The following is a 27,964-nucleotide window of genomic DNA, read 5'->3' as shown; positions in this document are numbered from 1 at the left end:
AATTGCCACCTAAATGCCATTGCAATCTGATTTCATTTTCATCACTTGTTCAGTTACTAATTTGTGCAGAATAAATACAATTTGGCAAACAGGTAATTATCAATTCCAGTCACAATTGCTTACATCCTGAATAAAGTGTGTGGGTGCAGCAGTAAAGTTGACTCACTGCGCAGCTAACATGTAAGTGGCAATACTCACATGTTCCTGTTTCATTGTCAGGCATCAAAAGCAGACTAACACTGGCAAAAAGGGCATTCCTGACCGAGAGAAGTCTAGTAGTGTCAGATAAAGGCCTCAATTTTAGGAAAACATTTCTGAGAATGTATGTTTGGAGCACACCATTTTATGGACTGGGGGAAAATCAGGAATGAAGAGAATCAAACAGTTTAAGATGTGGTGTTGCAGAAGAATGTTGAAAATTAGGTGGAGTGATGAGGTAAGGAATGAGGAGGTTCTCCAGAGTATCGGCAAGGAAAGAAATGTATGGAAACCCTGACAGGAAGGAGGGACAGGATGGTAGGACATCTGTTAAGATGTATAGCTGTGAGTACCGGGCGTGAGTCGTGCTTAGGTAGCTCAGATGGTAGAGCACTTGCCCGCAAAAGGCAAAGGTCCCGAGTTCGAGTCTCGGTCGGGCACACAGTTTTAATCTGCCAGGAAGTTTCATATCAGCGCACACTCCGCTGCAGAGTGAAAATCTCATCTGTTAAGATGTCATGGAATAACTTCCATAGTGTTAGAGGGAGCTGTAGAGTGTAAAAACTGTAGTGGAAAACAGAGAATACATCCAGTAAGCAATAGAGGACATAGGTTGCAAGTGCTACTCTGAGATTAAGTGGTTGGCACAGAAGAGGAATACATAGTGGGCCACATCAGACCAGTTGGAAGACTGATGACTCAGAAAAAGGAGAGGGGGAGGGGTGGTCAGAACGTGGTGTGGGTACAGGGAAAGGGGAGCAATGATCAAACATATGATATATGATAACGGTGGTTCTGGCACATTTATTAGGATATCGTCACTGACAAGAACATGTGTTCAAAATGGTCTACTGAACATGCTGCATCTGTAACAAGACATGGTCAACAGTTTCTTGCAGAATATACAGGCAGCCAGAGGAATATCTCATCATACACTATCCTTCATATTGAGAAGAGCTTTCAGATATTCCCACAATCAGAAATCAGATGGGTCAGAAGGTCACACATCTTGAAATTGCTTAGAGATTATGCAGTCATTACTAAAGGTTTCTCACACCAGATCTTTCAGTTGGTTTCTCACACCAGATCTTTCAGTTGGCAAGTGACATATGGTGTCGCCCTATTTTGCACGATAACGCTCTATCTTGCACAATAATAGTGGAGTGGACACAGCTGCAGTCTTGCAAAGCTAGAATCCTTATAAAATGCAGATTTCACATACATCTAATAAGCTCGCAAGATGTCATGCCCTCAAAGGAAGACAGACTGAAAATGAAGGAGCTTGTGAAACTACACCACACAGTCACATAAACTGAGTACAGTGGATCTTGCTGCACAACATATGTTGGAGTAGAACAGTTCTGTGTGTTCATGGTATTGTGCAGAGTAAAATGTGCCTTGTCTGTATAAGAATATTCTCCGTCCACTTGTCATTGATTTCCATGCAAACCAAAAACGAGGGCAAAGTCACAGTTTTGGGCAAATTCACAGTTTTGTCTGTCTTAGGGCCTTATTTGGTGTACTTTCTGAATCTCATAGGGACTTTTCAAAATTTATTTATATATTTATTGAGTCATCAGTCTCTGCCACGAGACTGCAGCCCACCACAAATTCCTGTCCTGTACCAAACCATTCATGTCAAAATAACACTTGCAACTTATATCCTCAATTATTTGCTGGATGTATTCCAATCTCTGTCTTCCTCTATAGTTTTTGTGCTCTACAGCTCCCTCTAGTAACATGGAAGTCATTCCCTGATGTGTTAACAGATGTCTTATCATCCTGTCCCTTCTTGTTGTCAGTGTTTCCACATATTCCTTTTGTCTCAAATTCTATGCAGAACCTCCTCATTCATTATGTTATCAGTCCACCTCATTTTCAACATTCATCTGTAGCACCACATTTCAAATGCTTCGATTCTTTTCTGTTTTCATTTTCCAACAGACCATGTTTCACGACCATACAAAGCTGTGCTCCAAACTTACATTCTCACAAGTTTATTCCTCGAATTAAGGTCTATGTTTGATACTAGTACAATTTTCTTGGCCAGGAATGTCCATCTTGCCAGTGCTGGTTTAGTTTTGATGTCCTTCGTGCTCCATCTGTCATTGGTTACTTTGCTACCGAGGTAACAGATTTCCTTAACTTTCTCTGCTTGGTGACCGTCAATGCTGATGTTAAGTTTCTCACTGTTCTCATTTCTACTACTTCTCATTACTTTCATCTTTTTTCTGTTTACTCTCAATCCATATTCTGTACTCATTATATTCTTCATTCCACTCAACATATGTTGTAATTATTCTTCACTTTCGCTCAGAATAGAAATGTTGTCAGTAAATCATATCATTGATTCACCTTAAATTTCAATTCCACTCCTGGACCTTTCTTTTTTTACGTCATTGCTTCTTGGATGTACAGATTGAACAGTAGGAATGAAAGTCTACATCCTCTCTCACACCAATTTTAATCTGAGTGCTTCATTCTTGTTTGTCCACTCTTATTATTCCCTCTTGGCTTTTGTACATATTGTGTAGTATTCCTCTCTCTCCCTATAGCTTACCCCTATTTTTCTCAGAATTTTGAACATCTTACACTATTTTACATTGTTGAAAGGTTTTTCCAGGTTGACAAATCCTATGAACGTGTCTTGAGTTTTCGTTAGTCTTGTTTCCATTATCAACCACAATGTCAGAATTGCCTCTCTGGTGCCTTTATGTTTCCTAAAGCCAAACTGGTCGTCATCTAACACATCCTCAGTTTACTTTTCCATTCTTCTGTATATTATTCTTGTCAGTAACTTGGATGCATGAGCTATTAAGCTGATTGTGTGATAATTCTTGCCTGTTCAGTTCTTGCAGTCTTTGGAATTGTTTGGATGAATTTTTTCTGAAATTCAGGTGGCATGTGGCCAGACTCATAGATTCTACACACCAATGCATTAATTTTGTTGCAGCTTCAACCAATGATTTACAAAATTCTGATGGAATATTAACTATCTCTTTTGCCTTATTTGGTCTTAAGTACTCCAAAGCTCTTTTAAATTCTGATTCTAATACTGGCCCCTATCTCTTCAAAATGAACTCCTGTTTTTCCTTCTATCTCATCTGATAAATCTTCTCCCTCATAGAGACGTTTGGTGTACTCTTTCCACCTATCCTCTCTTTCCTCTGCATTTAACATTGGAATTCCCATTGCACTCTTAATGCTATTTGAACAAAGGTTGTTTTGTGTTTCCTTTATGCTGAGTCAGTCCTTCCGACAATCATTTCTTTTTCAACTTCTTCACATTTTTCATGCAGCCATTTCATCTTAGCTTATTTCTTTTCTCAGTGACTTGTATTTCTGTATTCCTGAATTTCTGTGAACATTTTTGTACTTCCTTCTTTCATCAATCAACTGAAGTATTTCTTCTGCCACCCATGATTTCTTTACAGTTGCCTTCTTTGTACCTGTGTTTTCCTTTCCAACTTCAGTGATTACCCTTTTTGGAGATGTCCATTCCTCTTCAACTGTACTGCCTACTGAGCTATTCTTTATTGCTGTGTCTATAGCCTTAGAGAACTTCAAGAATGTCTCATCATTCCTTAGTGCTTCCGTGTTCCACTTTTTCGTGTATTGTTTTTTCCTGACTAATCTCTTAAACCAGAGCCTACTGTTCATCACTGCTACATTGTGATCTGAGTCTATATCTGCTCCTGGGTACACTTTACAATCCAGTAACTGATTTCGGAAGCTTTGTCTGACCATGATGTAATCTGACTGAAATCTTCCTGTACCAGTTGGTCTTTTCCAATTATACTTCCACCTCATGTGATTTTTGAACAGAGTATTCACTATTATTAGCCGTAGTTTATTACAGAACTCTTTCTCCTCTCTCATTCCTTGTCCCAAGCCCATATTCTCCTGTAACTGTTTATTCTACTCCTTTACCTACAATTGCACTCCAGTCCCCAATGACTAGTTGATATTCATCTCCCTTTATGTATTGTATTACCTTTCCAGTGTTCTCATATACTTGTTCTATTTATTCATCTTTCACTTGCAATGTTGGCATGTATACATCAACTTTTGTTAATGTTGTTGGTTTGCTGTTGATTCTGATAAGAACAGCCCTATCACTGAACTGCTCACACTACCACACTCTCTGCCCTACTTCCTATTCATAATGAATCCTACTCCCATTATACCACTGTCTGCTACTGTTGATATTACCCTATGTCCGACCCCGGCAGCTGAGTGGTCAGCATGACAGAAACACTATCCTCAGGTCCCGAGTTCGATTCCTGGCTGGGTCGGTAATTTTCTCCACTCAGGGACTGGGTGTTGTGTTGTCCTAATCATTATCATTTCAACCCCCATTGACACGCTAGTTGCCGAAGTGGCATCAAATCTAAAGACTTGTACCCAGCAAACGGTCTGCCCGATGGGAGGCCCTAGCCACACGACATTTATTTTACCCTATAATCATACCGCCTCCTTTTGTATTATTCGTGAACAGAGTATTCGCTATTACTAGCTGAAATTTATTACAGAACTCCATCATTCCCCCCTCTCGTTCCTTGTCTGAAGCCCATATTGTCCCGTGACCTTTTCTTCTACTCCTTCCTCTAAAACCGCATTCCAGTCCTCCATGACTATTAGATTTTCATCTCCCTTTATATACTCTATTATCCTTTCAATATCCTAATATACTTTCTCTATGTTTTCATCTACAGCTTGTGACGTCGATGTGTGTACCTGAACTATTATTGTTGTTGTTGTTGTTATTTTGATGTTGATTCTTATAAGAACAACCCTATCACTGAACTGTTCACTGTAACACACTCTGTGCCCTACCTTTCTATTCATAACGAATCCTACTTCCATTATACCATTTTCCACTGCTGCTGATATTACCTTATACTTATCTGACCAGAAATCGTTGTCTTCTTTCCATTTCACTTCACTGACCTCTACTATATCTAGATTGAGCCTTTGCATTTCCCTTTTCAGATTTTCTAGCTTCCCTACCACGTTCAAGCTTCTGACATTCTACACCCCAACTTGTAGAACATTATCCTTATGTTGGTTGGTTGGTTGGTTGGTCTCATGATCAGTCTCATTTGGCAGTTCCCTCCTGGAGATCTGAGTGGGGGACTGTTCCCGAATTTTTGCTGATGGAGAGATCATCATGACACTTTCCCAGTTACAGGCCACATGTCCTGTGGATACATATTATGTGTCTTTAATGCAGTGGCTTCCATTGCCTTGTGCATTGCCAGCCTTCAGGTGCAGTTTCCCATGCCAAGAACAAGAGGGTGCCCTGAACCTCTATTCACTCCTCCACCCTCTTTGAAAAGGCTTTGGTAAAATAAGGATGACTTCTTATGCCAGAATTTTTTTGGTGGCCAGTGCTGATAATTAATTAAAATTTAAGCAGTGGCAGGTTTCAAACTCAGGATGGAGTATGTTTTGATTACTGTTTCTACTGAACTGTTGACCAGGGCAGGAAGAATTTCTGTGACATAGCTTGACCACTGATTGTAGTATTTGAGGCATGTGCTGCATGGTCAACTATAGCTACAGCAACTTCATCAACTACCATGGGAATGGGCCCTCTCCCTGTCCCTGCTGCAACACCTAATTCACCTGTTCCTTCACGTTTCCTCATTGTATTCTTTAGCCCATTTATTGTCATGGGGCTTTTACATATGTGTTTATGTTGGTGATACAGTGCAGCACTACTATTGTTGTCATTACGATAAAACAGCTTTACTAGTAGTGCATGATCTTTCTTCTCAATAGCCATTGCATTTCATATGGAAAATTCTTAACCTGTACACCAACAGTAATGTCGCAAAAGAAATCAACATTCATCACCAAGTGGCAAACAGCATACAGATGTCACAACAGGAAACTTTCGTATTCTGACCACATACAGCATCATATATTCACCAGGTGTCAGAAAGTAGAACTATTATTTTTCTCTTCCATTATCCCACCATGAAGTTGTTAATTTATTAACTGTTTTATTACAGGCTGTAAATTCTGGACACTGTAATGCTCCTTTGGTGGTTCTTTCACAAAAGGAATATGTTATTGAGTTAGTGGTATAGTGGGGAAAAATTTAATTTAAAACAAATTGGACGAACGTTTACTTGAATTTATATTTTACAAAATTTCATAAGTAATAGCTAAAATAATAACACTATAGTCATTTACACAAGTTGAACTAGCTTGACCATGTTGTCTTAAAAATTTGAAATCAATATGCATTATGGGAATAAAATTTGAATTTTTGCATACTCTTGAATTCAACAATAAAAAAATTTGATCATAGGAGTGAGGAAGCCAGCTAATATTTGCCTCTGCCCATGGGCACAGGTGATTAGCTACATTTAAGCAGTAGAACTAAACAGAGAAAAGATTACACTGTAGAAATTTCATTCAGTACAACTTACTAATGTAAGCAAAATGAACCAAACCATCCTAACACTAATTTAATCACTTAAAAACAGTGTAATCAGTGTGCGACTAACCCTAAATCTTCAGAGCACCACCTTAAAACGTTCTAGTTCAATAAGAGAAATGTTAAAAAGCATTTACAACAAAACTAGTGAAACTAACTGATAACTGAGGGTACAGCACTGTGTTATAAATCTGTTCTTTTTTTGTTAAGTACGACAATTAGGGTGAAAGCTGTTGACCATGCAATGAACTGTTTACAGAAATGTACTGCTTTATGACCACTTTCAAGGGAAATCCTTTTCAAGAAACAGCTTAAAACAGTTGTATCTAATATTAGGATGTGCATAAGTTTGTAGAATTTTTGTTTTGAGTGTTGGTATCCCAGTTGCTGTGGGTTTACTTATCAATTATCATTTTTTAGTTGTAGTTCACAGTTGCTACTTGAGTTTACATATTGTTCTTACGTCATTTGGAGATAGTGAATGGAGCTGTAAACATTAGCAAATGGAGTTCCATGTGGAGAAATTGGAATGTTTCCGACATATTCTTTCTGTTTGAGTTCAGTAGATAATTGACAGCAGTGGAGGCAGCCAGAAACATTTGCACCATGTGTGGGGATGATACCATATGACAGAACATGGCAAGAAAATGGTTTTCTCATTTCAAGGAGTATCATTTAGACATTAGTGACTGTTTATGTTCAGGAAGACTTTTGGGGTTTGAGGAAGGTTATTGAAACAAATTAATCCAAAGTGCTCCATGTCAGTGTACTTGAGAACTGTCAGTTTTGATGAGCTGTGATCATTCCACCAACCTGTGACATTTGCATGCAGTGAGGAATTTTCAAAAGATTGGATGTATGGGTACTGCTTGCTGTAAACCAAATTCACAAAAATCAGCAGATGGGCATATTGCTTCTCTGCTTGTTCATCAATTGGCTCTTGAACAACACCATTCCTATTCTTTATCGTTACTGATTCGACGAATGCTCAGGAAGCAAAGGCAGTTGTACTCAAGCTACAAAAAGATTGGGAGAATGAGGACAAGCAAAAGTTAGTAGAGATTCATGCTGCTGTAAAAAGAGCGATGCGCGAAGCATTCAACCACTACCGCCGTCGTACGTTAGCAAAAGATCTTGCTGAAAACCCAAGGAAATTCTGGTCTTACGTAAAATCGGTAAGTGGGTCGAAGGCTTCCAACCAGTCACTCACTGATCAGCCTGGCTTGGCAATGTAAGACAGCAAAACAAAAGCTGAAATTTTAAATTTAGCATTTGAGAAATCTTTCATGCAGGAGGATCGTACAAACATACCACCGTTTGAGTCTCATACAGATTCCGGTATGGATGACGTAGTGATAGACATCCCTGGGGTTGTGAAGCAGCTGAATGGGTTGAAAATAAATAAATCGCCATGTCTTGATGGGATTCCAATTTGGTTTTACAGAAAGTACTCTACTGCATTGGCTCCTTACTTAGCTTGCATTTATCGTGAAACTCTTGCCCAACGTAAAGTCCCAAGCAACTGGAAAAAAGCGCAGATGACGCCTGTATATAAGAAGGGTAGAAAAACGGATCCTCAAAATTACAGATCAATATCCTTAACATCGGTTTGTTGCAGGATTCTCAGTTCAAATGTAATGAATTTCCTTGAGACAGAGAAGTTGCTGTCCATGCATCAGCACGGCTTTAGAAAGCATCGCTCCTGTGAAACGCAACTCGCCCTTTTTTCACATGGTATCTTGCGAACGATGGATGAAGGGTATCAGACAGATGCCATATTCCTTGACTTCCAGAAATCGTTTGACTCGGTGTCCCACTGCAGACTCCTAACTAAGGTACAAGCATATGGGATTGGTCTCCCAAGTATGTGAGTGGCTCGAAGACTTCTTAAGTAATAAAACCCAGTACATTGTCCTTGATGGTGAGTGTTCATCGGAGGTGAGGGTATCATCTGGAGTGCCCCAGGGAAGTGTGGTAGGTCCGCTGTTGTTTTCTGTCTACATAAATGATCTTTTGGATAGGGTGGATAGCAATGTGCGGCTGTTTGCTGATGATGCTGTGGTGTACGGGAAGGTCTTGTCGTTGAGTGACTGTAGGAGGATACAAGATGACTTGGACAATTTTTGTAACTGGTGTAAAGAATGGCAGCTAACTCTAAATATAGATAAATGTAAATTAATGGAGGTGAATAGGAAAAAGAATCCTGTAATGTTTGAACACTCAAATAGTAGTGTAGCGCTTGACACAGTAACATCGATTAAATATTTGAGCATAACATTGCAGAGCAATATGAAGTGGGACAAGCATGTGATGGCAGTTGTGGGGAAGGCGGATTGTCATCTTCGGTTCATTGGTAGAATTTTGGGAAGATGTGGTTCATCTGTAAAGGAGACCGCTTATAAAACACTAATATGACCTATTCTATAGTACTGCTCGATCGTTTGGGATCCCTATCAGGTCAGATTGAGGGAGGACATAGAAGCAATTGAGAGGCGGGCTGCTAGATTTGTTACTGGTAGGTTTGATCATCACGCGAGTGTTACAGAAATGCTTCAGGAACTCGAGTGGGAGTCTCTAGAGGAAAGGAGGCATTCTTTTCAGGAATCACTACTGAGGAAATTTAGAGAACCAGCATTTGAGGCTGACTGCAGGACAATTTTACTGCCGCCAACTTACATTTCGCAGAAAGACCACAAAGATAAGATAAAAGAGATTAGGGCTCATACAGAGGCATATAGGCAGTTATTTTTCCCTCATTCTGTTTGGGAGTGGAACTGGGAGAGAAGATGCTAGTTGTGGTACGAGGTACCCTCCACCACGCACCGTATGGTGGATTGCGGAGTATGTATGTAGGTGTAGATGTAGATGTAGATGTAGAAGGAAAAGAAAGGAATGGTTCAACTCAAACAAAGCAACAACTCCCTACACAAAGACCTGCATGCATCCACAAAAGATAATGTTATGCATCTGGTGGAACAGTGACAGTATAGTGTACCACAAACTGCTTCCTCCAAGGTGCTGACATTTATTGTCAACATCTGAGATGTCTTGCAGACATAGTCAAACAACAGTGATCAGAAAGACTGTGTGAAGTGATGCTCCCCCACAATAATGCCCGCCCACGTTATTGGCCAGTGATAACTTGCAAAATTGATGACAATCACCCCAACATACTGGAGACACTACCAAACTAGCTCAGGGGGTCCAGGAGGATCAGATATTTCAGGATATTCTGTCAACAGTCTCTCCATTTCCTCCTGTCCTGTTTCTCTAAATGTGATACTTTCCTCATTGAGGTTAATCTGACAGAATGACATGATGAAATCCTATCCAATTCTTTCGTATCCAGTGATTCTAAGGTGGCTATCCGAACACCACTCAAGTTCTGTCAGTTTCTCATGCATAGTACAAACTACGTAGCATAAAACATTGTGCTTTTTATAACTCTTCATCTTCAGGCAAAGGCTCAATCATACTCTAAGAGTAAAGTGAGAGATCAGCTCCTATATCTTCTCAGAGTAATTTTTCTGCACTTTTCGCTATTATACCATGTGAGTTGACATTAAGAGATGTTGTATACAGTTTAGGGGACTGCATCTGGTGTAGGGATGATCTTTGTAACAGTGCAGGTTTTCCAGCTATAAAACCAAGATGAAACAGTGTTCCATTCAGTTCTGCTATGTACTGTTCTAAGACAACTTTGGCATGATGTGCAACCAGGAAAGCTAAATCAGGAGTGTTAGGTATGATTTTGAAGCTACAGCTAACTGTAGGGAGAAACTTTTAGACCAGGAGTTGTCAAACTGCAGCTCACAGGCTGCACGAATGCTTGATTCGGGCACGTTCGACCCTTGGGGCACGGTTTAATGACCACTGTTCTAGACTAACTTGGAAGTTACTTTCCCCAACTAAGTATCTCACCTTGTGATCAGAGTGCATCAATTTTTCCCACCTATGCTGCTTGGTCCCCAGAGTGTTGGATTCAGTTCTTCTTAATGAAGTATGCTCTTATTTGCTGCAAATAGTTGCAACCCTGTATTCAGTAAAAATGTGTACAATTTTCCTATCATGTAGCCAGTCAGAAAAAAGTCTGCCACTGATTCCACTTCCACACAGAGGTCTCCCATGCTAACCCTTCCTGGGAGCCTCACACAGTGGAAACATTGCCCCCCCTCTCTGCCCCATACCATTTAACCGAATGGTATGAGGGCCACACTGAGACCACTTTATCTGTTTTTGTGAATATTTGTATGTACAATTATATCTTCTTTTGACTGCCAGATGCATTAGATCATTCCACATTATGCTAGATTGCTGTATGCTGATAGGACTTCCATCCGAGCCCCTTCTACAACAATTTGGAAATAATTTTGCCTCATTTTCGACTCTAGGATGTTCACACTTTGGAAGCTAGCTATTGTCTGACTAAAGTCTTTTGCTGCACTAACTTTGCATTCTCGTGCCTTTTCCTATGGTGTGGTTACACCTCCCAGACATAGAGAGCCTTCCCTATGTCTTTTATTTGATTTTTACATTTGAATTTTAAAAAGAAATATGTTTCTTGATTGCATTTAGTGAAAAGAATGCATACATTTGAGATCAGACAATAATAATAACACATAGATATTTACCTAAATATTATTATTATAATGTCAATGATAAAAATTATTTGTGTTAACAACTACCAGAAATGGACATATTTCCCATCATGGGTCAACATTGTTACATTGGACCTGCTGACAATACTGTTTGGACAGAAGGACTTCAGCAGGGAAAAAATGTGCTGAGCTGCTTAAGCAACTAGTGACTCATTTTAAAACAAAAATGTAGTACTACAGGGCTGAATTCTGGACTGTATCATGATGAGTATGCAGTACATCTATGATCAATCTGTCAACATAATCAATCTCTTGGCCATTATGTTCACATACGAAATTGAAAACCTTCAGAGCACAACATAAATTAGCCACCTATTATGAATACATCTTTCCACACTTATTTATTGTGCAGAGGTATTTTAAGTGGCTGCCAGCATATCCATTTTTGTTTTAAAATGAGTCACTAGTTGCTTAAGCAGCTCAGCATGGCACATTTTTTCCCTGCTGAAGTCCTTCTGTCCAAACAGTATTGTCAGCAGGTCCAATGTAACAATGTTGACCCATGATGGGAAATATGTCCATTTCTGGTAGTTGTTAACACAAATAATTTTTATCATTGACATTATAATAATAATATTTAGGTAAATATCTATGTGTTATTATTATTGTCTGATCTCAAATGTATGCATTCTTTTCACTAAATGTAATCAAGAAACATATTTCTTTTTAAAATTCAAATGTAAAAATCAAATAAAAGACATAGGGAAGGCTCTCTATGTCTGGGAGGTGTTACCACACCATAGGAAAAGGCATGAGAATGCAAAGTTAGTGCAGCAAAAGACTTTAGTCAGACAATAGCTAGCTTCCAAAGTGTGAACATCCTAGAGTCGAAAATGAGGCAAAATTATTTCCAAATTGTTGTAGAAGGGGCTCGGATGGAAGTCCTATCAGCATACAGCAATCTAGCATAATGTGGAATGATCTAATGCATCTGGCAGTCATGAGTAATGACACAGCACTGAAAATGATTCTGCATTATGTAGAAAATAGATGGCCAAGCTGTTTGACAAAGGATAAAAGATTTTTTGAGCTTCGCCATCAGCACCAGTCATGGCTTGTTACTTCTTCAGACAGATTTTGGAAAATATTCCAAAAGAGAATTTTGAAGACACTTGATGCTGGACACTGGGACATTGTCATAATGAAATAAACAGCAAGAAGATATTATTGGTAGCCAAAAGTGGGCAAAAAAAATTTAAGAAATGATTTCACATTGTGGACTTTGTCAAATGGGAAAACCAAATCCCAAAAAGGATTTTCAAAACTGGCCCTAAGTAACAGAACCAAGGAAACAGATTTACAGTGATAAGCTGCACCCTTTTTTAAATCATATTGGTTAATATGTGGATACATCTATATTTGACCTGACATCAACAGCTGTGGGAGACACAACAAAGGCAGTCAAAATCTTTGCACATAGAAGATTATCCAAAAACAGTAGTTTCTGGCAATGAGATACAATTTGCAACAAAGTAATTCAAAGATTTTTGTGGCAGAAATGATATAGAACACCTGACTTCAGCCTCATTACAGTAAAGTTTTACTACAAATTATTTATGTGTCTCCTGTGCCTGAATTATATACCTTTTCAGACTAATAAATCATAATTCACAAAAATATTCAAATTTACATAGAATAACCTTATATATCTTTTCCACAGCAACCCAATACATTTTTTTTCTGTTGGTATAGTTCAGTAATAACTATGCTGTCTCATGTAAAGTGCATTTATATTTGATTATAAGTCTTTAAGAGGTGATTTTGTCAAAGCACAATGTGAAATACATATTCCAGTTGAAAAATTGAATTGAAATTACCTTTTTCTTACAAAATAGAAAGTACTCTAATACACCAGGAAGACTCTAGAATACGATGCCCTTGGCTGCGTCTAAGCATAGAAAAGAAGGCTCTGTAAACAGAAGTTTTCCAGAATATGGCAATTCTAATTTCTAATTCAGAAATAATAGAAAGATAACTATGGTTCAAATGGCTCTGAGCACAAAGGGACTTAACAGCTGAGGTCATCAGTCCCCTAGAACTTCGAACTACTTAAACCTAACTAAGGACATCACACACATCCATGGCCAAGGCTGGATTCGAACCTGTGACCGTAGCGGTCGCGCGGCTCCAGATTGAAGTGCCTAGAACCGTTCGGCCACTCCGGCTGGCAGAAAGATAACTATGATAGACATGAGACAGTATTCCTTAACTGAAAGCAAGGTGTGCTATGGAGACGTACCAAGTATGTTGTAGATTTACTCTTCTCTATGTCAACATTTGTTGGTAAATGGGCCAAAACTGTTTGAATTATTCTCTCATTTGTTTCTGTGGCATTAACATCTACCATTTTAACTTACAGTGAGAGGAAAAGCTTCTGTGAACTGCTGGAGTTTACTGAAGAAGTATTTATGGTATGCAAGGAATTTCTTTATCCCCCAAATACTTTACCATTTCAAATCGGATCAATATACCTTATGTATGGACTTTACCTCAAGCAGCCCACCAGGTATGTAAATGTTATTTTCTTTGCAGTAATTAACAATTTAGAATGGAAAATGTAATATTCATCTATGTTCCAGAAATCAAGTCAAAATACGTTTTACATTGCATGAGTGGAAACATCTGAAAAAGGTGTGGAATATTGCTTTGTCTGCCAATGACTTGGGCGTTGTTCTAATAATTTCAAGACTGTACCTCATGAATGCCTTCCAGTTCTGCTTCACAGAACGACAGGTATGCATATTACCCTAAGTACGGTATTACAGTCAACTGGTATTTAGTTCTTTGATGTTTTAGCTGATGTAGTTTAGAGTATAAATAATACTGTCAGAGATTTAAGTTGGATGCTGTGAATAACTGATTTTATTAGTAAGACAAATAAATAGTGTCTGTAAAATGCAGAAGTGTGTGACCATCCTTCACTGACATTGATGAATGAGCACCAACAGGAAATCGTTTCAGTTTTGCATCTAGATGTCATCAGTTAGGTTCGCACCCATCCTCCAGAAAATACTGAATTGAACCATTTCCCCACAGAACTTGGGTATCAATCTTTCTCCCTTCATTGCCACCATCTTATCCAAAAAAAATGATGATGATATAAACAGCTCAATGAGTCTGGCTCTGATTTCTACCAGGTATCTATCAATGACATCACTGATTAATTTCATAGTACGTTCCAAAGACGAGCTTCTTGCTCTTCATGACCATACAAGCATTTGCTTAGGTGTTCAGTACAGATATTCTTGGTAAGATTCTGTGAGTGATATTTATGTTTGAGGAAACACAAATACACATTCTCCAGGAGTTTTTATACACATAATTACCATAAGATATTTTACCTCCACTGCTGGATATCAGGTGCTTCTAAGACTTTTCTGTGCATTTCAGCTTTCAACTATGAAAACATGCAGGGGCTCCTACATATTTTCAAATTTTGTCTATCAACCTTTCATGAGGTTGTTATTTCAATTTTTTCTTGTATCTTTTAATTTAACAAAGAACTTTCTTGCTCCATCTACCATCATTTCAACTATCACATGCCTTGCGAACCTCCATTTCTTTTCATCACAGTCGTAATCATTTCTTCCACTCCATAACAATGTTTTTCAGAGACTGCTACAAGTCACTGATGATTGGCAAGAGTCACTGAAAAACCTGTTCATAATTTTCAAGCAGTCACACTTGATTAACAGTCAATTTGGCTTTAAATTGTCTTGCACTGCAGGCTTTTCCCTTTTCGTTGGTGCATTTCCCCATCTCGTCTAGTAAGTTCCAATATGCATATGTGTATTACTAGCTTAGTAATCCTCAGTTGTGAATAATTTTGGCATTAGAAAGTCCATGTCTCACTGTCAGAATAAAAAACTTCTAACATAAACAGGGTGTATACGACCTGGGAGAACGAGGAGATCCGGGAAAAATCTGGGAATTTTTTCATCGGGGATAAAATCGGAAAAACCCGGGAATTCTTCATTGTTTTAGTTTTCAGTTAGATTTTTGTAATTTTGATTGGTAAGAACCAATATTTTCACAAAGGATGTTACTATATCCCAGCATGCAGAATAATACTGCAGCAATAAAACATGAGCGAGAGGCGGGGGGACTTAAGTTGCAAAGGAAATACACTATATGCAACAACAAAACACAGTGCTCATACAAGCGTCTCCTGACAGCAAAATGCGTCAAAGGCTTTAGGAAGACTATGCAATGATTCAGAACAAAAAATTGCCTCCAATGAGTGTGACATCATAACTGTTTATGTTAGATTCATTTGAGCAGTTAAGAGTGGGCTCATGCGCATGTGTGGTTGAGTCACGTATGAATAGTGCATTCTCCCACTTCTAGCTACAGGAGTGAGGCTGTTAGCTGTATAAGCAGTAGCAGCAAGCAGCCAGATGCTTCCCGGAAAAATTTTACTGCTGCGCGTAAGCTACCAGATTCTCGCATGTGCAACAGGCCCGGATCTGGGGGCAGTGGCAAACCAAGGTGTTTGCCCTGTGCGGCAATTTCAGTGGGGGAGGGGGGGGGGGGAGGGCAAATTCATAGTCTTGAGGGAAAAAACCTTGTTCCACAAGGAGCGTAGCATCCAGCGCAAGTGCACGTTGGTGTATTGATTATTCATATAACTTTGAAACACACCCCTGTTGGTTGTTGAACATTTTTGCACACATTCTAAATTGATTTCTGATTGAATCATAAGTCGATTTTTGAATGTGTTTATGTCTCTGCCAGGAGAATCCTTGTCGCATCTAGAAATAAACTTTCCTGTAGATAAAAGGGGCTCTAAGAGCTGAGTGGAATAAAGCCGAACAGGTGAATGCCAATTGCTGCTCATTTATGTGGTTGACTAGGTTTGCGAATGATGAGCATTGTTATAATTACTAGCGAAAATCATAGCTTTAGACTATCAGAGTGGAAATAAATGACTAACAGGTAAGAAATATTATGTGTCATCTTCTTGGTGTATCCAAGAAAATGAAATTTTGAGAGCAAATTTTTGGCCAGAGCGCTACACGAGTATAGACCAGTCGTACAGTTCCCCGCTAGCAAGCACTTGTGTTCTTTTCTGGGAGTAGTGCGGAAAACACGTTGTACAAAAATGTAATAGCACCTAACGGGAGAATAAATGCAGAATAATTAAACTGGTGATTGTAGCAGGGTTAGTGAAGTTAATTGGAGAATAAGTTTTGACACTGGCAGGAATAGTTACACAATTAGTGATGACAAGGTTGTTTGTTGGAACAAGGAAAGAGAAGAAATGGGGACATCACACAAATTATGGAAGACTATGACGATTTCAAATTTACCTAAAAATTTCGTGCTACTACTTTTCAGTTTCATGCTTCAGAAGCTGGAGCGTATGAATGAAATGTGAAATATTTCCTAACATAAAGCTTTTTGCTTGTGGTAGGCGTAATAGGCATTTGATATTGGTACTTCGTGAATTATATTGTTGTGTCATCAAAATGACCATTTGTTCCAAAACAGTCACCTTTATTTGTTGTCTATTATAATTTCTGCAATATTAGACATGCCTATTTCATTTTATCTAGAAGGCAGTGATGAAACACACATAATGTGTTACTTTCAAAGCAGATTTCCTTTTTCTTTTACAAAAGATGAACTATGTGCAAGAATGTATGATGAATTTCTTAAATCTCAGAGCGTTTGCCTGTGTAACTCGTGCAAAAAAGATCAACATTATATGTGAGAGCTTAGCTTCTCTTACAGCAACACTATGTATATTAATTTAAACCATTAACTTTTCCTGTTTTTTAACCTCTATTTCAATGCTTCGAAAAGTAACATGCGTTGTTTGATGGAATTCGAATTTATACTTTTGTAATACAAAAATATGCAGTGTACATCTTGCTGCACATCACAGATCTTTCCCAAATGTGTATTTTCCCCTTAAGTTTCGTTTTGTAAAGTGCTAGGAAATAAAACCATAACAATTCAGTTATACAGTTCTGAGGAAACGTATACTGTCACTTAACGCAGAAATAGTGTATTTTCACCCAGGAAAAAGTCTATTTTTAACTGGTAAATCCAGGAAAAATCGAGGATTTTGTCCACATATACATCCTGACATAGGACACTGATTGTAGATTTAGCTTTTCAGACTGTTTATTTCCTTTGCTGTCCACTCAGTTGTCATCTTCAGTTGCCCTGAATATAAAATAAAAATTTAAATATAACTTCTATAGTTTCATTGTTAATACATAGAAAATGGTGTTTGGTTTTTTTATTACACATTATTTCAGACTTACTTTCAAATCTGCTCTGTTACAGTCATCCAGTTATTCGTGAAAATCATCTCTGCTTGAGGCAAATAGGGCAATGTCACCATCAAAACAAAGGTGCTTCAATGTATTTTCTTGTTTCTGTTTAGGGATCTGAAAATTTTCTCTTAGTCTGCTGAGAAATAGTTCTGGTGACGTGGAATCTGCTTGCCATAGTTATCTTTCAGTTGTGAATTTCTCACTTTTCTGATGAATTCTAATGAAAGTTGCACCATTTTTGTAAATACCAGTAAACGCCCCTCTCCAGTTCTTTAAAGAATTGAATGCCCATACATAAAAAGGCTTGAAATGTCTACTTTACAAATGAGTTACTGTGTTAAATATTTTACGTTAAGCTGGTAAGTGAGAAAATGTTCATGACGTCATATCTCCTGAAGTATGTGTCATACATTGATATAATTTTGCAGGCAAATTCAGTGGTATATGTGATAATGACTGTAAAATGTGTGCAAATAGGCAATTAATAAAGAACAAATAAATGAAAATGTCATACCTGATGCTGAAGTTTTACTGCATGAACAGCGCGAAAGTAGTAAGTTTTTTCCTTTCAGCATTTTGTGGGTGCCGTCAGTGAGAAAAAGTTTCCATAGTTTTGAAATTATTTGTAAAGATTGTTCCAAAGTCACTAAGTACTCTTATTTTTGATTGATTTGATTTGATTTATTATTGGTCCTGTAGATCATACAATTTGTACAGCAAACCACATCATGATATAGGACAAGTCAATTTGAAAAATTATGTTAAGATGGTATCTGACGAGGGATGACAGTAATGGCACAGAACTCACATAGCAGAATACATATAGGATATATAGACAAAATATGAAAAAAGGTGGTGTGTGAATGAGAGATGACGGTCGTACATACTGCACATAGCAGAATATATATAAGAGATACAGACAGAATATGAGTAACAAACAATAATTAAATTGTCTTACTAAGTAGAAATATCTACAAGTGAATATTTAAATACTAGATGAAAATAGTCTGGGCAATTTGCACGTCATGATTTACATTGCTTGAAGACACATACAGTTTGTTACTGTAATACTTTTCTTACTGTGTTAAACCTTTAAAATAAGATTATAGCTCTTAATGAGCAGATTATGACACCATTTCTAATTCGGTCAGTAACTACACGAAGCATCGAAAATCAATTTTCTCTGTTTTCCATCTTTCCATAGTTGCTTTACAATTCATGGAGGTATGTTTTGTCTGTCAGCTAATTGGAGGCAGTTTGTTTATTGCCATACGTGTTTCGCTTCTTTTATTTGTGAAGCATCTTCAGTGGAGTGTTAATACATGTTTCTTTTTATACTTATAATAAACACATTATGTGGTAGTTACAGTATGTTGCTATGTTATATTTTGTCATGTTTTTGTCTTCTTTTTAGGTTAGAATCAACTTTTGTTGCATAAATATTGTGATGTGGTACTTTTACAGCACAAAAATTGTGCTACATATGTCGATTCTAACCTAAAAAAAACGCGAAAAACACGACAGAATGTAACACAGCAACTAACTACTAAATAATATGTTTATTATATATATAAAAAGAAATATGTATTACAGGCCACTGAAAAAAGAAGCCAAACACAAATGGCAATAAAGAACCTGCCTTCAATTAGTTGCATAGACGGAACATACACTCCTGGAAATGGAAAAATGAACACTTTGACACCGGTGTGTCAGACCCACCATACTTGCTCCGGACACTGCGAGAGGGCTGTACAAGCAATGATCACACGCACGGCACAGTGGACACACCAGGAACCGCGGTGTTGGCCGTCGAATGGCGCTAGCTGCGCAGCATTTGTGCACCGCCGCCGTCAGTGTCAGCCAGTTTGCCGTGGCATACGGAGCTCCATCGCAGTCTTTAACACTGGTAGCATGCCGCGACAGCGTGGACGTGAACCATATGTGCAGTTGACGGACTTTGAGCGAGGGCGTATAGTGGGCATGCAGGAGGCCGGGTGGACGTACCGCCGAATTGCTCAACAGGTGGGGCGTGAGTTCTCCACAGTACATCGATGTTGTCGCCAGTGGTCGGCGGAAGGTTCACGTGCCCGTCGACCTGGGACCGGACCGCAGTGACGCACGGATGCACGCCAAGATCGTAGGATCCTACGCAGTGCCGTAGGGGACCGCACCGCCACTTCCCAGCAAATTAGGGACACTGTTGCTCCTGGGATATCGGCGAGGACCATTCGCAACCGTCTCCATGAAGGTGGGCTACGGTCCCGCACACCATTAGGCCGTCTTCCGCTCACGCCCCAACATCGTGCAGCCTGCCTCCAGTGGTGTCGCGACAGGCGTGAATGGAGGGACGAATGGAGACGTGTCGTCTTCAGCGATGAGAGTCGCTTCTGCCTTGGTGCCAATGATGGTCGTATGCGTGTTTGGCGCCGTGCAAGTGAGTGCCACAATCAGGACTGCATACGACCGAGGCACACAGGGCCAACACCCGGCATCATGGTGTGGGGAGCGATCTCCTACACTGGCCGTACACCTCTAGTGATCGTCGAGGGGACACTGAATAGTGCACGGTACATCCAAACCGTCATCGAACCCATCGTTCTACCATTCCTAGACCGGCAAGGGAACTTGCTGTTCCAACAGGACAATGCACGTCCGCATGTATCCCGTGCCACCCAACGTGCTCTAGAAGGTGTAAGTTAACTACCCTGGTGAGCAAGATCTCCGGATCTGTCCCCCATTGAGCATGTTTGGGACTGGTTGAAGCGTCGTCTCACGCGGTCTGCACGTCCAGCACGAACGCTGGTCCAACTGAGGCGCCAGGTGGAAATGGCATGGCAAGCCGTTCCACAGGAGTACATCCAGCATCTCTACGATCGTCTCCATGGGAGAATAGCAGCCTGCATTGCTGCGAAAGGTGGATATACACTGTACTAGTGCCGACATTGTGCATGCTCTGTTGCCTGTGTCTATGTGACTGTGGTTCTGTCAGTGTGATCATGTGATGTATCTGACCCCAGGAATGTGTCAATAAAGTTTCCCCTTCCTGGGACAATGAATTCACGGTGTTCTTATTTCAATTTCCAGGAGTGTATTTCTGTGAACTGAAAATGAAATTTTTTTTGCCACCTGAAGCCATTAGATAATCAACTTGCATCTGGGGTCATATACCGTGAACCATGTTAGCTGTTTAGTAATATAGATTCTTCATTGTGCTAACAATAATTGAGTTGATGACTTCTTTTTCAAGCATGCTCTTGGTGCAGGTTCTATGGAACTGCATTAAAAGCTTTCTCAGAATTGATTTGATGAAATTCTCAAAATCTATGAATAACAGACAAAGTGGTAAGTCTTACACTACTCCATTCTGTAATTTTGTTCACAACTTGCAAATAATGTATGTACATTTCCAAAGATAGCTTGCTATTTTGCCTGATTAAAACATACTTTTCTTTTCTTTTCAGTTAATTTTGTTTTATATTATGGAGATGAACCGTATAGTTTTCCTATGCCTTATCAGTCTTTTTTCATGTGAAATAAAATAATTGTAGTTATGTTCCAGTTTGAAAGATTTGTGTTCGTCACATTCTGCAAATAATTTTGCCTCTCTCTCTCTTACTGTTTGTATGCCATCCATCCCAATAGTTCTGGGACATACATTATTTCTAGGAAATAAATGAACCGGCACAGTATTTGTGGTGGCGTTTTGAACTAACAACTGTAAACTGTTGTGGGGATTGAAAGATATAAGTTGTAGCAGGAATAGAATTTGACACTTTCAAGAGAATGGTGCACTTGATGTACTGATGGTTGGTTACACACAAACAACACTGAATCAAAGCCTAAACAAAAACAAGGGAGTTATAACATCAAATTGACCAAGCTTCAAGTTTTCTTCAAATGCAATTGCTATTAACATACAAATAATGTCATAATGAGCAGCTGGAATGAAAGTTTCATCATAACCAACCTTGAGTGTGGTATCGGTCAACTTATTCATGACATTTATATTTCATATGAAGAACCCATTGATTGTCGATAACATATTCACCTTTGGGCCATTCTCCAGCTTCTAGGTTTATTTTCTGCAAAAACTTTCATTTCTTCTTTCATTGACTAAAACCATTTATCAGAATGATAACTTTTTATAGCTTCCTTTAAGTTTGTTGGTGCAAGCTCTTCATGGATAATTTTTGTCAAGCAAATTAATTCATTTGTTTCTTTTGACTAATGAGCCTGGTAACCTAATTCATAACACTGGGGAACAATTCGTAACTTAATTTCGGTTGACTTCGATTCTTAGGCTCTTTTAGAGGTAAATGGACATGCTGAGTCCAAAACTGTATTTTTTTTTCCTATCACGTCAAGTTTTGTTGCTACAGTTGTTGTGCATGCGATTACGCTTCTGACAGGTAACTTGTTTGTTACAGAATTCAGTGCTGCACTGTGTTGGCGAACCTTAAACCAGTGATGACTGGAGGGTATAGTGGCGCAGCGCGACAGGTTTAGATTCATATTGTCTAGACTAATGTCGTCAGTTACGCACGAGACACTGTAGTAAACAGGTGTACTTGTTGTTTTGATATAGTGAAGCCGATTTTTTACGCGTAGTGCAAGAATTTGTATTTACACAAGATTAGCAGTATTTACTTCTTATTTAAATATAAACGAAAAAGTTTCTTTATGTCTGCCGCTGGTAGTTCGTGTCGTAAGTGCTTAAACAGCCCCGATTCATTTTTTTATGTATGTGGCAGTTTTACCATTCACAGTCAATGGACAAACATCAGTAATTTTGTCAGGGAACCTATTTGCTTATTTTGAAGTAAAAATTGGTGACCAAGATAAATCATGGCCCCACTCACAAAGTCTGCAAGCAGTGTGTGTAGGGTTTGAGAATGTGAACAAAAGGAACACGTGATAAACTTTCGTTTGGTATACCAATGATTTGGCGAGAACCCAAAGACCACTCCAGTGATTGCTACTTTTGTATAATAAAAATGTCAGGATATAACAAAAAACAAATATAAAATAGATTACCCTATTTTAAAGTCAGCTATATGCCCTGTGCTGCATTCAGCTGAAATTCCAGTGCCAGTGTTTCAAGAACTACCCTCTTTAGAAATACAAGAAGATGCGTCAGGCGAAGATTGAAGTGTCTGCAATGACGATGATTTTAAAGGTGACGATGATTCTGTTCGTAAAGGATTTAATCAGCATGAGTTAAATGACTTGGTACGGGATTTGGGACTATCCAAAAAAGCATCAGAACTTCTAGCATCAAGATTTCACGAAAAAAAAAAAAAAAAAAAAAAAAAAAAACGTGTTAGAAAAAGGAGCTAAAATCACGTACTTCTGATTGAGAGAAAGAGCATTTCTGCAGTTCTTTCGGAGTGCTGATGGATTTTTATATTGCCACAACATACCTGGTTTAATGAAGGAATTGTGAATTTCAGACTAAATGCAACCAAATGGCGATTGTTTATAGGTAGCTCAAAACGTAGCTTGAAGTGTGTTCTCCTCCACAATGGAAATTTACATGGTTCAGTCCCAATAGGCCATTCAGTTTTCTTGCATGAAAAATATGAAGACATAAAGAAGGCCATTGACGTGTTGCAATATAACTTGTACCAATGGATCATCTCTGTTGACCTTAAAATGGTTTCTTTTCTTCTAAGCCAGCAACGTGGATATATCAAGTATCCGTGCTATCTTTGTATGTGGGGCAGTAGAGCTCGTGAGAAGCATTGGGTGCAGTCAAAGTTGCCACAAAGATCTGACTTGAAACCTTGTGATCCAAACAATGTAAATCATCCACTTGTCGACAGAAAAAACATTATATTTTCGCCTTTGCGTATATAACTAGGTCTCAATTTATTAAAGATGGACATCTCATAGAAACAATTACTGAACTTGAGAAGAATATTTGATTGGCATTCAAAAGTACTGTCAAGGACTTTATAGGAAATACATGAGCCCAGAATTACATCGAAATTGTTCAACAACTCTTAGGGAGCTTTAAAAAGCTTGTCTGTAACACGAGTATCAAACTGCACTTCTTACATAGCCATCTTGCTAACTTTCCAGAAAATCTTGGTGCTGTTAGCGATAAACAGGATGAGTGAATCCACCAAGATTTGAAGGTCATGGAAGCAACGTATCATGGTAGATGGGATCTTGGCAGGATGGGTGACTACTGTTGGAGCTTCAAGTGAGAATGTCCCCATATGGAACATTGTAAGAAAAGTTATAAGCGAAAATTTGTACCCTAATATCTTAGTTTTTATTATTTGTATAAACACAATGTAATTATGAATATTATAACCTTCGAATGAATAAAATATTCTAATATTCTACTACATTTCATTAGTACCCACTTTATTTTCCTTTGTATGCCCATTTTTAATGACTTTTAGGGTAAAGAGAGAGTATCTTGTAGTTTAAAAACTTGACATGATAGAGAAAAACTGCTAACAGTTTTGAATTCTGAGACCTAAAATTTGTTAACAAGAAGTCACAGATCTAGGACAAAAAAATTGCTGTTCCCCAATGTAATCACTAATCCTCACTGGTAGGTGTATCTTACAGTTTGGACTACAATTTGGTAAGTCACCAGAACATTCTTGCTCACTAGTCTCAGTTTGATCAATAGTAGACCTAACTTTCTCATTTGATCAAGAGTTAATAAAGTCACTTCCCTCTCCTGTGTCTTCATCAATGGAATTGACCTCCAGCTAAATCGAATTTCCAGCTGTATGTAACTGCTCTGGTTGAAAATTGACATTAAATGATTTCTTTCTTTGATAGGATCCACGCTTCATAATCATCTTTTATCATCCACATACCCAACAAAATGGCTCAGATGTAGCTTTATCATCAAACTACAAATAAAATTTCTTTAGCACTTTGACCCAAAATTGCGTAAATAGTTAAGACTGTCAAACATTTTCCAGTTCACACCTCGAAACATGTTTCTCCTTCCCAGTATGACTGAGTAGAAAAATGGCTCTGTTACATGCATGAGCCCAAAATAAAATAGTCAACTAGTTAAATGATCTGGAGTGAGCTAATTGTGCTATGCTTTAATTTGCTTGCTCAGCAACACTATCTTGCTCAGGAATATTCAGACATGTAAGATTAAACTCAGTCCACAGTATTGTAGTTCTGTAGCTACCATTGTACAATTAAACTCTCCTCCACTGTCAGACTGCAACAATTTCATCTTATGACCAGCAGTTTTATTGCTTCAAAAGTGTTTTCAGATTGTCAACTTGTTCAGATTTATTTTCACGAAGTATATCTGAGCAAAATGAGAATAATCATTTTTGAAAATCATATAGTAATAGAAACCATTTGTAAAGTCAACAGACATCAGCATTATCAAGTCACCAACAGTTTGTAGTGTTCAAATCTTTTCCAGAAAAAATCATCACAGGTGACAAGTGTCAGTGTTATAAAGACAAACATATCACAAAATGACAAAATGTAGGAATTCACTTGAAGGGTCAATGCTCTGATTACATACTGACAATCGATTTTAATGGAAAATTTTGACCCCAGGAGAATCTCAGCAAAAATGTGCCAAAGTTGCTAACAACCGAGCAGAAGCAACTTCATTTACACACTGCATAGGACATGCTGGATACTGTGGACAGGAATCCCAACTTTCTTAACACAGTGAGTCTTGGGTTTATGTGTATGATCCAGAAACAAAGTTCCAGTCATCACAGCAAAAGCTTCCATCATCCCCGAGACCTGAAAAACTGAGGCAGCAATGTGAAAGTCATGCTGACTGTCTTTTTTGATTACATTTGCATGTCCCATCAGTAATACACCCCAGAAGGTGCTAACATCAGTAAACAGTAGTACATAGAGATTCTGCATCACATTTGTAAAGCAGTGAGATGCATACCGACAGATGTGAAGGTAGCAGGAAGTTGGCACCTTCGCCACAATAATGCAACAATTCATTGTTCCCAGTTTATTCAGAGTCTTTTGGCCAAACGCAATGTGGTTGTGGTTTGTCAGCCACCCTGTTACTGTGACCTCACATGATTTCTGGCTTTTCCGTAAACAGAAAAAAGACACTGAAGGGACCAGATTTCAGAAAAGGAAGATATTTTACAGAATTCAATAGAGCAGCTGCGCACCATACCAAAAGAGGCTTTCCAGCAGTGCTTCCAGCCGTTTAGCAGCATTGGGAGAAGTGTGTCGAAGCTGAAGGGGACTACTTTGAAGGTGCCTAGTGTCAAACAGTTTTATCTGAATTACGATTAATTTTATAAATAAAAAATAGGATACTATTTGAACACCCCTTGTATATCTCTTTTGGAGATCTAACAGGAAATCACAGAATAAAAGTACCCTGAATGTAGGGAATTAAAACTTTTATTTTCTGGTCACATGAATGGCTCACTACCCAGAAGTTTACACTCTTGACTCAGCAAGGAAATGTATGCCATCGTGGCAATAGGTATGTGATGTTTTGTTGCTACACCGTATTTGAGACTGCCTGCAGATTAGCCCTGAGTCATTATGTGACTAAAGCTAGCTTGAGAATAATCCGGATGTTCAATGCACATTGCACAAAGAAGTTGTTGAAGTAAACAAATTGTAGACATCAGTAGCAGAATTAAATAAGGCTCCATAGTTAATGGAGCTGGTGGCTGGGGCCACTGTATATTCTCAGCAGCCAATCGCACCATATTTGAGACTGCCTGTAGATTAGCCCTGAGTCATTATGTGACTATAAAGGTAGCTTGAGAATAATCCGGATGTTCAATGCACATTGCACAAAGAAGTTGTTGAAGTAAACAAATTGTAGACATCAGTAGCAGAATTAAATAAGGCTCCATAGTTAATAGAGCTGGTGGCTGGGGCCACTGTATATTCTCAGCAACCAATCGCTGGGTGTTATGGGTGACAAACCACTGTGGTTTGAAGTGCACACTCGAAGGCAGCCCTCGATGCTAGTAGCGGGCTATGCACGGAGAAGTGTGGCCAACTATGCATTTCTCGGCTGTATGTAATGGAACACACCAGTGCTTGGGGCAGCATTGTGATAGTGGTGGATACCACAAACATTAATGGAGTGTTCATAGGTAAATGACTTTGCGTTGTTCACATAAGAAATGATTAATGGAACCAAAGAAAATCCAGTTCTATGAAGATACTGTCAGTAGTACACAAATTGTTTACTGATAACAATCTATTGAGAATGTAATGAAGTCGCAACAAAGGAATAAGACATGGGAAATAACTGTGCTACCAAAACAAGCAAGAGCTATGCCATGTAGGATAGTTTATGATTAAAAGACTAATTCAGATGGAAATGAGAAGGAAGACCTGTCATCATGGGGTTTAATTAATGCTATAGTCTAGATACAGTGAAACTTTCAGTTCAATAGCTAAGACGAACACAATCCATTCAGTGTTAAATGTTGCTGCAGCTGAGAAAATGCATGTGATACAGTTTGATGTGTTTACAGCTTTCTTGTGTGGACAATTATGAGAATTAATCTATACGCAAGAGCCAGAAGGGTACACTGATGGTATAGAGAGAGTTTTCAAATTACAGCAAAGTTTAGTATGGACGTAAGCAAGTACCGAGATGTTGGAATAAACATTTTGGAGCATTTTTCTCTTCTACAGGTTTCCAATTTTATGGGACTGTCTGCGAGCTTGTGTATGCACGCTTATCTTATACTTATGATCCTTAAGTGGGATTTTAAATGGTACCAGCAGAGTCATCCCACAGTTTACCTGAAATACAGAGTCTGTAAATTTACCCAACAGGGTTTCGTGGAAACTGTATGACCTTCCAAGGATTCCCATTTACATTCTCTGACCCTTCCTCAATGTGTTTCATAATACCGATATTGCAGGTTCATACTTGCATCTAAAAATTTGCTGTACCACATTATGTACAATAGCAAAATCTTTTCAGGCAACTTTCAAGATTTAGCACTTACTGCAGTGTCATTACACACACACACACACACACACACACACACACACACACACACACACACACACACACACACACACACGAAAATGGCAACACAATATTACTGTGTAAGTTATTACACATCCTGTCATTCTTTATTGTAGACAGACTGGGAACTAATTACAGTGGTTGTCAGACAAAAATATGTAAACACCTTGAGAAATTAGTGCTTGAACATAAATGTAGATGCTAGCCAAGCCCACAGGTCTGCTGTTGTATTTGACCATAATGGTACGTATGCGATGTCGTCAATACTTTGCAAATGTCAGTCATGGTCAGAACAGTGTTGTGTGTAGTTTTGAGTGCATTACATCAGAGCTAAGTGAATTTGAACATGGGCAAACTGTTGATGCTGATAACGATGGGCACTTCCATT

General features: G+C 38.7%; 1 protein-coding gene across 3 annotated transcripts in view; it reads left to right on the top strand.

Moving 5' to 3' along the window:
- Positions 1 to 27,964, top strand: part of LOC126353957 (uncharacterized) — a 306,332-nt gene that overhangs the window by 51,771 nt on the left and 226,597 nt on the right. For all 3 annotated transcript variants that reach the window (XM_050003278.1, XM_050003265.1, XM_050003273.1), the window contains exons 3-4: positions 13,664 to 13,810; positions 13,884 to 14,037. In XM_050003278.1, the coding sequence (XP_049859235.1) occupies positions 13,664 to 13,810; positions 13,884 to 14,037 (301 nt within the window). The remainder of the gene's footprint in view (positions 1 to 13,663; positions 13,811 to 13,883; positions 14,038 to 27,964) is intronic.

This window comes from Schistocerca gregaria, chromosome 1 (assembly GCF_023897955.1).
Source record: "Schistocerca gregaria isolate iqSchGreg1 chromosome 1, iqSchGreg1.2, whole genome shotgun sequence".
Taxonomy (NCBI): domain Eukaryota; kingdom Metazoa; phylum Arthropoda; class Insecta; order Orthoptera; family Acrididae; genus Schistocerca; species Schistocerca gregaria.
Note: the sequence above shows the minus strand (reverse complement) of the source record. Positions and strands in the feature narration are given on the sequence as shown.